We start from the raw sequence: 12,050 nt of genomic DNA on the forward strand, positions 1-12,050 counted from the left end.
TGTTAACTCATCTATTAGTAAATATAGTTTTCTTGAATTTCTAGGAGTCTACCTTCAGCTGAAAAATCATATGTTAACAAATCAAATCAAGGCTATGGTTTTACTGAAGAAGTTTAAATAAACTGCCCGATAGAAACCAATTAACAAAGGTGCTGTCATTCTGTACTGACATGGAAAAAAAGGGTGCTAAATTAAAAACTACTGTTCCATGGACTGGCTCCATGAGACCAATCGATAGAACTCTCCCACCCCCATTTTAGAGGCTTCTCAAAGTCATACTAGGACCAGAGAACTACCTCTCACTAAGAGGGCTCGGATGGACAAACAAGCTGAGTTGCTGACACCTAATAAGTGTGTAAACAGTCCATTTGATTACCCTGCCCACGAAGCAGTACCTCAGTGAATGCAAATGAGGTGTTTTGAAAACTGCGTGTTTTCAAAATCAGTTAAGACAGACACAATCATGGAAGTATAGAACTGAGGCCACTGACACAGAACAGCAATGTATTTTTATACAAATCAGTCTATCTCACAGAAGCCTGTGAAATCCAGCCTGTCTAGTAACAATTTGCCTAAACTTTCCTTCTCAGTAAGCAGTTAGTGGCTGTAGCAGTGACAACAGGTGGGCCACCAACATCCTGGCCGGAGCATGGCACATGTAAACAGGATGAAAGATGCTTGTGCTGCCTAAGTCTCATTACAGTGATTATTTTTTTATAATTAATTAATTTTTGGCTGTGTTGGGCTTTGTTGCTGCACGCAGGCTTTCTTTAGTTGCGGTGAGTGGGGTCTACTCTTCGTTGCGGTGCGCGGGCTTCTCATTGCAGTGGCTTCTCTTGTTGCGGAGCATGAGCTCTAGGTGCGCGGGCTTCAGTAGTTGTGGCGCACGGGCTTAGTTGCTCCGTGGCGTGTGGGATCTTCCCAGACCAGGGATCGAACCTGTGTCCCCTGCATTGGCAGGCGGATTCTTAACCACTGCACCACCAGGGAAGCTGCTACAGTGATTATTTAATATAACAGAAACGGATTTTTTTCCTGTATTTCCACTCTCACCCTTATTTTTTTCATCCCTTAGAACTATATCCTGGCTTGAAATGAATCATGTCCTCAGAACTTTAGACATTATAGCCAAGAGCCTTCCTCTCAAAAAATAATACCATTCAGAGATTTAAAATTATCTGTAGTTTCAATATAAGTTTCATATCATACAAAATCTCTTACCATGAGTAAAAAAATTTTTTTAAAGTTTTTTTTCCTATGATCCCATGAAGGTTTTCTATGACATTTTAGGCTTTAGATCTTAAACCCCAGGATTATATCTTAAGCAATTACACAAGGTAGGAATCCAGGAACTTTTCATGCCATGCCTGCTGGCATATGGACTCATGCAGACATTCTGCAGAGCCAAGTACACAAATGCCCCAGCAATCCCACTCCCGTCTGTGTATCTGAGTGACACAAATCCACAAGGGCACGTGGGTGAGACTCTTCACTGAAGTATTGTCTGTGGAGGTAGGAAGAGAGAAGCTGGTTCAGTGTCCACTGTTGGGGAACAGGTACATAACAGGTGGAAGAGGTAAACTATGGGATCCTCTTCAGGAGTAGAACAAGGAACTAGCTGTACACACAGGTGGATAAATCCCATAAGCAGTGAAGGCAGAAATATAGTGACATGTAGCACAAAGCCACTTATGCAATTAAAAAATATGTGCATGAAGAACTATATGGACACACACAAATGAGTGCATGTAAAACTGATGAAACCCAGATAAGATCTGTGGATTGTATCAATGTCAATTTCCTGGCTTTGATACTGGACTAGAGTTATGCAAGAAGTTACCACTGGGGAGACTGGGTGAAGGGTACATGGGACTCCTGGTACACTTTTTTTTTTTGGTAACCACCTATGAATCTATAATTGTATTTAAAATTTAAGAAAAAGGTTTATGCAAATCAGGAGCAGTATGTATAATATAATGTGGACTGTGTGTAAGGATATACTAAAATATCTATTTAAAGTATATATTTTTATGTAACCAATACCTGGGAAAATACTTATAAACACAATAGTTATATTTGGGAGTGGGGCTGGGAGATGTATATGCTGCCAGGGAGGGTAACCTTGATTCTCTAATGTATATCCTTATGTACTGTTTTAAAAACTATGAACACATATTATATTTATAATAATTAGAAACATTAAACAATACATGCGTAAAAACCCCACTAATGTTTTACAGGAACATATACAAATAAAACAGTTGATATCACACACACTGGAGTTGTTGTTTATGTTGTGGGGAGGAAATGGGAGAGGAAAAGAGGGTTTAAAGGGAACAAGTTTCAGAAATATTTTCAGAAAAATCTTAACCCTATGCACTTGGATTATTTTGAGTGTGTCTTTCTCTAGATGGTGGGTGACAGAGAGATTTGATCGTGACAGATGGCCACAGAAATGTACTAAGATTAGTGAAAGGTATTCTGGGAGAATGTTTAAGACAATTGCCAAATAATCCAAATTACTTAGGGAACTGTCTAATTTCCCATCAAGAATAGCTAAGAGAAAACCTTTACAACAGATAAATGAAAGTCTAAATCTTAGTGGGTTTCTAGTTCTCAAATAGAAGTTGCCATTGGGTGTGTGTGTCAGACCTAAAAGGCAAACCAGGGGGATCCCGAATCCTTGCCCATCAGTGAGAACAATGTAAGGTGGGGAAAACGGACCTGCATTCTCCTGAGACTCCCCAAATCAGAAGGCACACAAGTGTCAAACGTGGTGGTTTGAGAGTTTTTGTCTCCAGCACACTGGAGAGTCTCAATATATGTACCCAAATGATACAGTAAGGAGTTTGGCACATAATAAATCACAACTACTAATATCCTGTTGTACGGTGTCCTTTGCAGGTCCTATTTATAAACAGAAAAACAAGCAATTCCTTCAATCTGACCTCCAGGCAGTGAAGTTAAGCTGCCTTTGAAAGGAGGACTGAGAAGTGACAACATCCCATTTGTAGTTTTATTTGTACACTTGGGATGGTGAAAAGCAACAATCAGTCCAAAAGCCTGTGAGAATCAAGCTCTAAGGGCCAAATGACTTTCCAAGTACCAGCAACACCCAAAATGGTATGAAAATTTGAAGAAGCTATCCTTTAAATATATATCTAAAATTAGACCTCATCCTAGTTATTTCATGAGTCAGCGAAGAATCCCCAACTTCATTTTCCCTTTGATCTTAAGCATGACAGCCAAAGAAGAAGCCTAACGCCTTACATCCATTACTTTCCCTTATCAGGAAACACCTATCCACAGATAAAAATCTATTGAGAGATACATGTAAACATTTCAGGACTTCTGCTTTGAGGAAATAAAAATGATTCACATCACCTGCTTTAAAAATTGAGAACTGGAACAGGCACCTTTACTGTGTAAATAATTGTGCATGATGGTTGTCTGTACTTTTAGAGTAAGGGATATGCTTGAATCAGGCATCTGAGCATACCACAGAGGCCAAGGAAGACTGGGAGGTCACTTTGGTTCGTGTGAAGGGAAGGAGAAAACAGGAAAGCCGAGAAGGGGGCAAGACCAGGAGGCTGTAGAGAAGACTGATGGGGCCGGGGAAAGGCAGCAGGAAGAGAGAGCGCCCGGGAGGGAGGAGGGAGGAGGGAGGAGGGAGCAGCTCTGGAGAGCGGAAACCTGCTCACGTCCTGCTTGTGCGGTCCCTCAGCCGGAGAGGGTGGCCCAGGTCTGCCGGCTCCCTGCACCCAGCATCCAGGCTTTGGTTCTGGCCAACAGTTTTCATCTCCTTTCCTCACCTGAAATCTGCATGTGCCCAATAGGCAGCCTCACTGAGTCTCCAGTCAACTCCCCTATCTGAAATATCTGAAGACCTCTGTAACAGAGGTCCTGAAGCTGTTTCTGAGCCCACCTCATTTCTATGTAAACCTCATTTGGGCAGATCTCTTTGGTGTTCCCTGTCTTCTTCACCTTGACCTTTCTGTTTCTGAAAGACACGTTTTCCTTCTCAAGCAACCTTTTTACCTTTCTGTATTCCGATTCAGCACCCCTCATTGGATACGCATTTAATCTAGATGTTGTCAACATGTTCAGCAGACTTCAAAATTCTTGTAAATCACTAGCTTTTCAAACTTAACTTTTTTTCCACTGCATTTTTTCTTGACGGATGGGACATATTTATTCTATTCTGCTTACCTGGTAGAGATCATTTCTCATGTTGATAATTTCATCAGAAATCAAGCCAGATGTGACTTCTAGCAGGTCTCTCACAAGCTGAGCATGAAGGTGGATGATTGCTAAGTGTAAGACACTGGAACAAAAATATAGTGGCAATAATCAACTAAACTGTTAATGGGAAAAAAAAAAAAAAAGATTCCCAAGGTAGGATTAGACTCCCAGATTGTATCTGGCTCTCATACCTAGTTTTCTCTGGCCCCCAAATGTCTCGAATCTATGAAACATCTTGTATCCAAGGTGGGGATGCTTTACTGCCTACTCATTTCCAGTACCTGCCTGCTCTCTGGGGGCATTCAGTTTGGACCCTTGAGGTGTAAAGGAACCCGGGCTTCGAGACAGAGGAACCTATGTTCAAATCCCAGCTCTGCCTGTGTGCCATGCGCTTTCTCCTCTCCCTTTTCTCTGACGTACCCCGACACACAGTGACGTGTGTAACATGGCTGCACTCAGATCTGCTCAGCAGAGTGCAGTTATCTCACCTACTCTGCCACCTCCTCCCAAGTACAGCGTGGTGGCTTTTTAAGATCTTCCTAGATGCCAAGAGGGGAGAATGCAGTCAGGCTCTTAACTACTGGGAGAAGACTCTAAACGCAAACTTCTGCAGGAAGGATGTAACTGTATTTCTCCACCGAATTGGTCCCTCTGCCTGGAATGGTTCTGCTCCTTTTCTCTGCCTCAACGGCCCCTCTTTATCCTTCATACGCCAGTGCAAACCTTACATCCTTGGAGAAGACTTCCTCAACTTCCTAGGCAGAGCAGGCTGTCTCCCCTCAAGTTTACTGCTTGGTTGAGCGACTGCAGTTTTCTATGCATCTTCCTCCCTCTCTGGCCTGTGGTCCTCTCAGAGGCTGGTTCCCTCTGGGTCAGCCTTATAGCCCTGGCACACAGTTTAGGCACTAAAATAAGGATGACTGAACAAACTTAGGGCTAACGCTGATGAGGCTGAAAATGTTGGCAGGTGCCCATCATCACTCCTAGGAACAAATTTTTTTAATTGTTAAGAAAGCCTATAATTAAAATTAGTTGGAAACGACTCAACGATAAAAAAGTGGCTACTATTTGTTTAGAGCTTCTAATACTAGACCACACCAGGCACTTGACATACATTATCTGACTAATCACAGCAACAGTCTTACGAGGTAGGTGACATTATCCTTATTTTCCAGGTGATGAAAGTGAGACTTACGGGTATAACAGAACTCAATCCAGGTCATATATTAAGTCCAGGACTGTCTTGCCCCAAAGCCATCTCTTAATCCCTTAAGCCCTCCTGCTTCAGGGGCACATGGGCACCGCTCTGTAGAGTTGCGGATGAACATCTAGGAGGACGAATCCTCCAAAGTACGGCCAGATTATGAGGCGGAGCACCCTGAGAATCCCAGGGTGGCGGGACAGACAGGATTTGAGGCACAGGCTGGATTTTCTCCAAAGATATGAGGTGTCATTGTATTCAGGCCACCTTCTTGGAAATAGCAAGTGTATATTACTTGGGATTAACATTGACTCAGGAGAGGCTGAAAAACTAAACTGTGACTTCATTATTTGAGAGAGATTTTTAAATGAATGATTTCGGGGTTTCAGTACTGTCTTTTGAACCGTAGGGCTGGAAGAAGACTGCTGAAAGGGCCCAAAGTCTGACGCAGACATGATGCACATATACCAAGAAAAAGGTCGTACTTCAAAAACTGCCTAAAAATTTCCATGTGCAGCTCAGCATTTTGTAGCAGAAGTACACTCCCCCTCCCCCATAGATTTTCACACCCTAGTGGGAATTTCCCCAGTACCAGAAGCTTTTATTATTTTTTTTCTTCATTGTATTTTCTGTGATGACTAACGGCCACAGGATTCAGATTATTAGCCGAATATGATAAACTCAGTGAAAACAAGGGACTGAGCTGTGAAGGCCAAAAGCTATCCCTTGTCTATATTCTTCTGAGGACTCCTCTTTGGTCTCCCCAGGTCTCACCCCTCTGGCCTCCAGCTGCGACAAGCCCCGCGGGCCTGCTTGCGTGAGTATGTTTGGGGTCCGGGGCGGGGACTCTAAGGGTTCATCTCCTGCTTGGGCAGGGAAAGCCACCTCCCCAGCCTTTCCACATGCATCCAGGTCCTTACACACGTCTATACCTTCCCCTCAGTGCCCTCACCTGAATGCATGTGCCTGTGTCCCTTTCCACAATCCTCCCTTCGAACACCAGCAGTCCCTTTCTAACTTACCTATGCTCGTCTTTCTTAGGCTCATCAGCAGGTCCCTAAAAATGTCACCTGAAATGCGACTGTCCTGTCTTGGTTAACTGCTTTCTCTTGTGGTTATATGCTATTGAATGCTAAATGGATTATTTAACCCTGTAACAAACATTCTGCTGTTCATGACAGTACACAAAGAAGGCTGTACCGGTTCCTCTCATACTGTATTAACAAGGCCAGTGGTTACACCACATCCTTGGTTAAGCTGCAAGGAATGAGAACAAAGGTCTCTGTCTGAAACCCTGAGGTTGGCACTTTCCTAAAGCATTTGGTTCAGTGTTTAAACTGAGGTTTAAAACACAGCGCCCGAGAGCTCTTCCACAGAGAAGCATTTCTCATTGCTGACGCTATTTTGAGAAGGTTTTGGATAAAGCACTTGACTTGGATTTGAGGGCTGTGGTCACTCGTTATTTTTACAGGCTTTTGAGATCGTTTTAGAAGTCTCAATGAAAGGACTAGGAGAACCGTTTTAGAAAGAAGCCAGGTGTCTTTGCAAATACAAGCTCGGTACCAGCAGGAATGGGAAGCACAGTGCTTGGAATGTTAGACTCCCACACAGTGCGGGTTAGAGCTGTCACAAGGGTCTGATTCAGTCACAGACTGGTGACGGTTCACAGAGGCAGTAGAAGAGGAACCAGTAACTGGGAGAGCATGACAACGGCCTCCTAATTATTCTGTTGCTGCTGTTGTGCTGTCTCTATTGGGCTTTTCCTTGAGAATATTATTATTACAAATATGCAGTGGGGATCACAAGTGCTTTAAGGGATTTGGTAAGACCAAATTTTATATTATTCTAATAAATACAGCAAATATTACTATTCCAATAAACAAGTGTTTGTTTATTAAATGTGATTCTAAATCGTATTCTAACAAATCAAGCAGGGCTTTTCAAAAAGTACCATTCCCTATATACACTACCAAATGTAAAATAGACAGCTAGTGGGAAGCAGCCACATAGCACAGGGAGATCAGCTCGGTGCTTTGTGACCACCTAGAGGGGTGGGATAGGGAGGGTGGGAGGGAGGCTCAAGAGGGAGGAGATATGGGGATATATGTATATGTACAGCTGATTCAATTTTTTATAAAGCAGAAACTAACCATTGTAAAGCAATTATACTCCAGTAAAGATGTTAAAAAAAAAAAAAAGTACCATTCCCCACACCCATCTTAGTTTTCTCGCCCAGAGTGCTGTACTCTTAGATGAGTATTCTGGCTATTTTAGAGCCCAAGAGGTGAGAGCCACAGGACAGGAGAAGGAGATTGTGCCACTGTGCCACTCAACCTTACTGACACATTATTTTCCTTGAGAGAGTGTTTCAGTTGCAGGACCCAATAACTTTGATCAATTCTTCTATTTCTAGCCAGCATGCATACAATACTTTTCTCTCTTCGCCCCTTTAAAACAACACTTGTTTGCAAAAGTCCTGACTTACCTGTCCCCGTTCTCGTCCTGCACTGCAGTGAGATGGCGCTGGACAGCCAGCAGCATCTTCACATCTCCTGTCACTGCGTAGTCAAAAAGGGCATTGGCATGCTGCTTGGCAAGCTGCATAGCCTTCTCCAGAAAGAGGTTTTCTGCAAGGCAATGGATCACAATCACAGTTGAGTTTCCCACACTTGCTCTACAGGAATGCCATGCTTCAGGCCAAGACTGTCGGCATCAGTGTTCTGATACCCTGAGACACATCGACTTAGTGGAAAATGCTCCTTTTGGTGCTTCTGGGTTGTGTTCACTAGAAAAAGCACAGCTGGACATTGGCTCACTGACAAATATAGAGGCTGGTCTCAAAATATCTGTCTACAGTTTGTTCGGGGAAAAGAAATTCAGAAGTTTCTGTTATCTTAAGGGGAACAATCAATCTCCAAAGAAGGTTAACTGGGTTTTAACACAATTGTAAACAATCTCTTGGTGAAATAATCCTTCATGGGAGTCTTGAACGACTCTCTCGTTAGGCAAAAAGTGTCAAAAATCAGTCTCTGCCACAGAGATACAGACTCTCCAAGAGCCATTGGTGTTTTTGTAAACTTTGCTTCCTGAAGGTCAACGGGAGGAAAACTGTGGCTTGAAGGTCAAATCCTGTGTGTGGCCTGTTTTTATACGGCCCCCTAGCTAACCATGGTTTGTACATCTTTGAAGGGGTGTTAAAAAAAAGAATATGCAATAGAAACCATATGTAGCCCACAACGCTACATATTTACTATCTTTCTCTTACAGAAAAAGTCTTCCAGGCATAATCTAGGATGACCTAGACCCATGACACATACTCTAATGGGTTCTGGTTCCAAATATGCACTGTCCCTCCTAATCCTAATTCTTCAAAGAAGGCATCAGGATAATGGGAAAAGTCCTTATTTTCAGGCGAAATTCCACTTCAGTATGACAGTCGAGAGAAGGCAGACTGTCAAAGGTATGCAAACTGCTCTCTTATCTGTGGTGGAAATGATTCAGATGATCTCTCGTGATACCCTAAAACTGCATGACTGACAACTGGAGAAGCATATGTAAATTTCTGTACTTTATATTCAAAGATAACACTGGGAAAATGGAAATCCCAGTGTGAATAAAATAACCCAGCGCACGCTTTTCAAAAGGCGCACAGGGCTCTGAAGAGCACGCTGAACCAGATGCTGATGTATCGTCTTTAGATCAACAGAAAATAGACCTGTCTTCTGGAAATAGGCTGCCCACCTAGAACGGACCCACGCCCTCACCAGGCAGTACCATGCAGTCCTCCACGTGCTCACTCACCCTGGGAACTGCGATGCTCCTCCTTTACTCCTACTGAGTACGCCAGATGAGCCTCAGCGCCCCACTCGCAGGACTCCTTGTCTTGCTCGGTGGTCGCTGCTGCCTGCCCAGAGAGATTCATGGCCTCTCTGTGATCACTCTTGTCATAACCTTCAGGGTCATTTTTAGATGGGGTGTCTATGGTTCCTAAGGTAAAAGCAAAAATTCAGCTTTTTTTCCTCAGTAAAATCTATTAATTAAGTTATAATTCACTGTTTCAGCAAAGGTCAGATAAAGGTAGGAGGCAGGTTTACTGCAAAGGGAAAAGAAAAACAACAATTTAAAATTCCTTTTAAAATGGTCATAAGTAACACCTTTTGGAGCTATTTTAAAGTCACTTTCAAAAAACTTTTTTTAAATTGAGGTATAACATTGTAATAATTTCAGGTGTACAGTGTAATGACTCAGTACTTGTACACACTGCAAAATGATTACCACAGTAAGTCTAGTTAACATCCATCAGCATATATAGTTACAAATTCTTTTTTCTTGTGATGAAAACTTATTTAAGACCTTAAAAAAATTTTTTTTTACATTTCTAAAAATGTATACCTCATTCTGTTTATCTGTAAAGGAGAAAAATGAAATAAAGCTCTTCTAGGAGTTGCAAGGAAGTGGAATTTTTAAAGTTCTTGAAAACAGAGCAGCTATTTTTTTCCCTCATGCTCAAGCAGGTTGTGAAGATGTGATCTCAATTCGCATTCTTTGGTGTGGGAGCTGTCCAGTGCACTGTTTCTGATCACACTCTTTCAGGTCCTACTATGCTACCTGACAGCTACTATGAGAACACTGAGATTTTACAGGCAGACCTGGTTCAAATCCTGGTTCTGCCACTAACAGATAGGTACCTTCAGTGAGTGAACGATCATTTCTGAACCTTGGTGTGCTCTGTCTGTAAAGTGAAGATACTAATATTTTCCTTACAGAGGAATCACAAAGATTACAGTTAAAACATGTAAAAGCACCTGACGTAAAACAGGTGTTGAAATACATGAGAAGACCTTGTTGTATTATTTCTTCAATGAGTACACTAAAATGGACATGTAATAGAAGTATGAACACATGATGTGACAACTGCTAATTAGGGGATACATTTTTTCTGTAAATTTATTTATTTTATTTATTTATTTTTGGCTGCGTTGGGTCTTCGTTGCTGTGCGCGGGCTTTCTCTAGTTGTGGAGAGCAGGGGCTACTCATTGCGGCATATGGGCTTCCCACTGTGGTGGCTTCTCTTGTTGCGGAGCACGGGCTCTAGGCACGTGGGCTTCAGTAGTCGTGGCATGTGGGCTCAGTAGTTGTGGCTCACGGGCTCTAGAGCGCAGGCTCAGTAGTTGTGGTGCACGGGCTTAGCTGCTCTGCGGCCTGTGGGATCTTCCCGGGCCAGGGCTTGAACCCGTGTCCCCTGCATTGGCAGGCGATTCTTAACCACTGCGCCACCAGGGAAGCCCCCAGGGGATATATTTGATGAGAAAAGACCATCCCTATAAAACTCTAAGTGTCTTCAAAAGTGTAGTATTTGAGAAAAAAGAGAGAGAACAGCTAAGTTTGGTGACTTTTTTATGTTTGAATAGTCAAGTCTCTCTCTATCCCTATTTAATGTTCTTTTCTTCCCCCTGTTCATGCCACGTACAAAGTAAATGTATAAATTTAAATATAGTATCAGGAATAGAATCTATACTCTCCACAGGAAATAATAATTTTTTGGAAAAGAAGTATCTTCTTAATTTATTGGCATTTATCAATTTTTTTTCAAGATAATGTTGTGGTGAGTAATGATTTTTAAAAAAACTTCTTGGCTTTAATTAATTTTTAAATAATTTTTTTCATTCTTTTCTCAGTACTAAAAAAAAAGAAAAGTGTTACTTACCATGCTTCATCCCAGCATTAGATTTAGTGGTTCCAGGGTGGAAGGTAATTCCACCATATGTAGGAAATCCATAGTGTGGGAAGCCATACCCTGAAATGGCAAGCAAAACAAATGAAACCTCATGATAATTTTTTAAATAAAAAGAAACTCAGCAAACGTTAGTGTCCCTCCCTCTGGTGAGAACAGGCTTTGGTGTGCCCGACACGGTCCTTCTGTTGAGACTTAGTAATAAGGCACATCACTGGGGGTACTGGGACGATCAGAATTTGACTCTGGCAAGGTTACATTTTTGGCAACCCAGGCAGAGCCCAGGCTCTGGGCAGCATGGAGGAGCTCATGCTAGAGAAAGTCTCCCACTCCTGCATGGAGGGGAGAGGCTAACGGTGAGTGGCTGCCACCCAGACTCAGACTTGCTGACACAGAAGACAGTAAAGTAACCCCTGGAGGGAAAAACTGAACCAAACAAAATACAGAAACATATACTGGCTCCTCAAGAGAAACATGCCCCCACTGGTCACTCTCATGCGTTTCTGCTGGAAGCACAAGCTGGTAAAACTCTGGGAAGCAGTGAGTGTTAGTTGTCATACTCTCTGACATTTCACTTCAAAGAATCTAATTTACAAAAATTATCTGGAATAAAAGAAAAGCAACGTGGATAGAGGAGGTCAGTGCAAACGTTTTACATAAGAAACAGGAAACAATCTTCAAGTAAGTTATACTATGGTTTGTTCACTTGAGGAATTATTACAAGTCATTAAAATGATGCTTAAAAATGATGCTTATGTAAAATTTCTATTCCCATGGGGAAATGCTTATGTTAAACCGTTAGGAAAAAGCAGCATACATGACCCTATACACAATCATGATAATAAATAGGTCATACGAGTAAATGGAATAAA

At 42.2% G+C, this 12,050-nt stretch overlaps 1 protein-coding gene across 1 annotated transcript in view; it reads right to left on the bottom strand.

Annotated features, from left to right (window-relative positions):
- The window catches only part of NFKB1 (nuclear factor kappa B subunit 1), a 123,112-nt gene that overhangs the window by 12,934 nt on the left and 98,128 nt on the right, over positions 1–12,050 (bottom strand). Inside the window, exons 13-16 of the mRNA XM_079699748.1 lie at positions 11,152–11,241; positions 9,245–9,430; positions 7,929–8,070; positions 4,210–4,324 (exon numbers count right to left, since the gene is read on the bottom strand). Of these exons, the coding sequence (XP_079555874.1) occupies positions 4,210–4,324; positions 7,929–8,070; positions 9,245–9,430; positions 11,152–11,241 (533 nt within the window). The remainder of the gene's footprint in view (positions 1–4,209; positions 4,325–7,928; positions 8,071–9,244; positions 9,431–11,151; positions 11,242–12,050) is intronic.

The sequence above is a fragment of the Hyperoodon ampullatus genome, assembly GCF_949752795.1.
Source record: "Hyperoodon ampullatus genome assembly, chromosome: 1".
NCBI lineage: Eukaryota > Metazoa > Chordata > Mammalia > Artiodactyla > Ziphiidae > Hyperoodon > Hyperoodon ampullatus.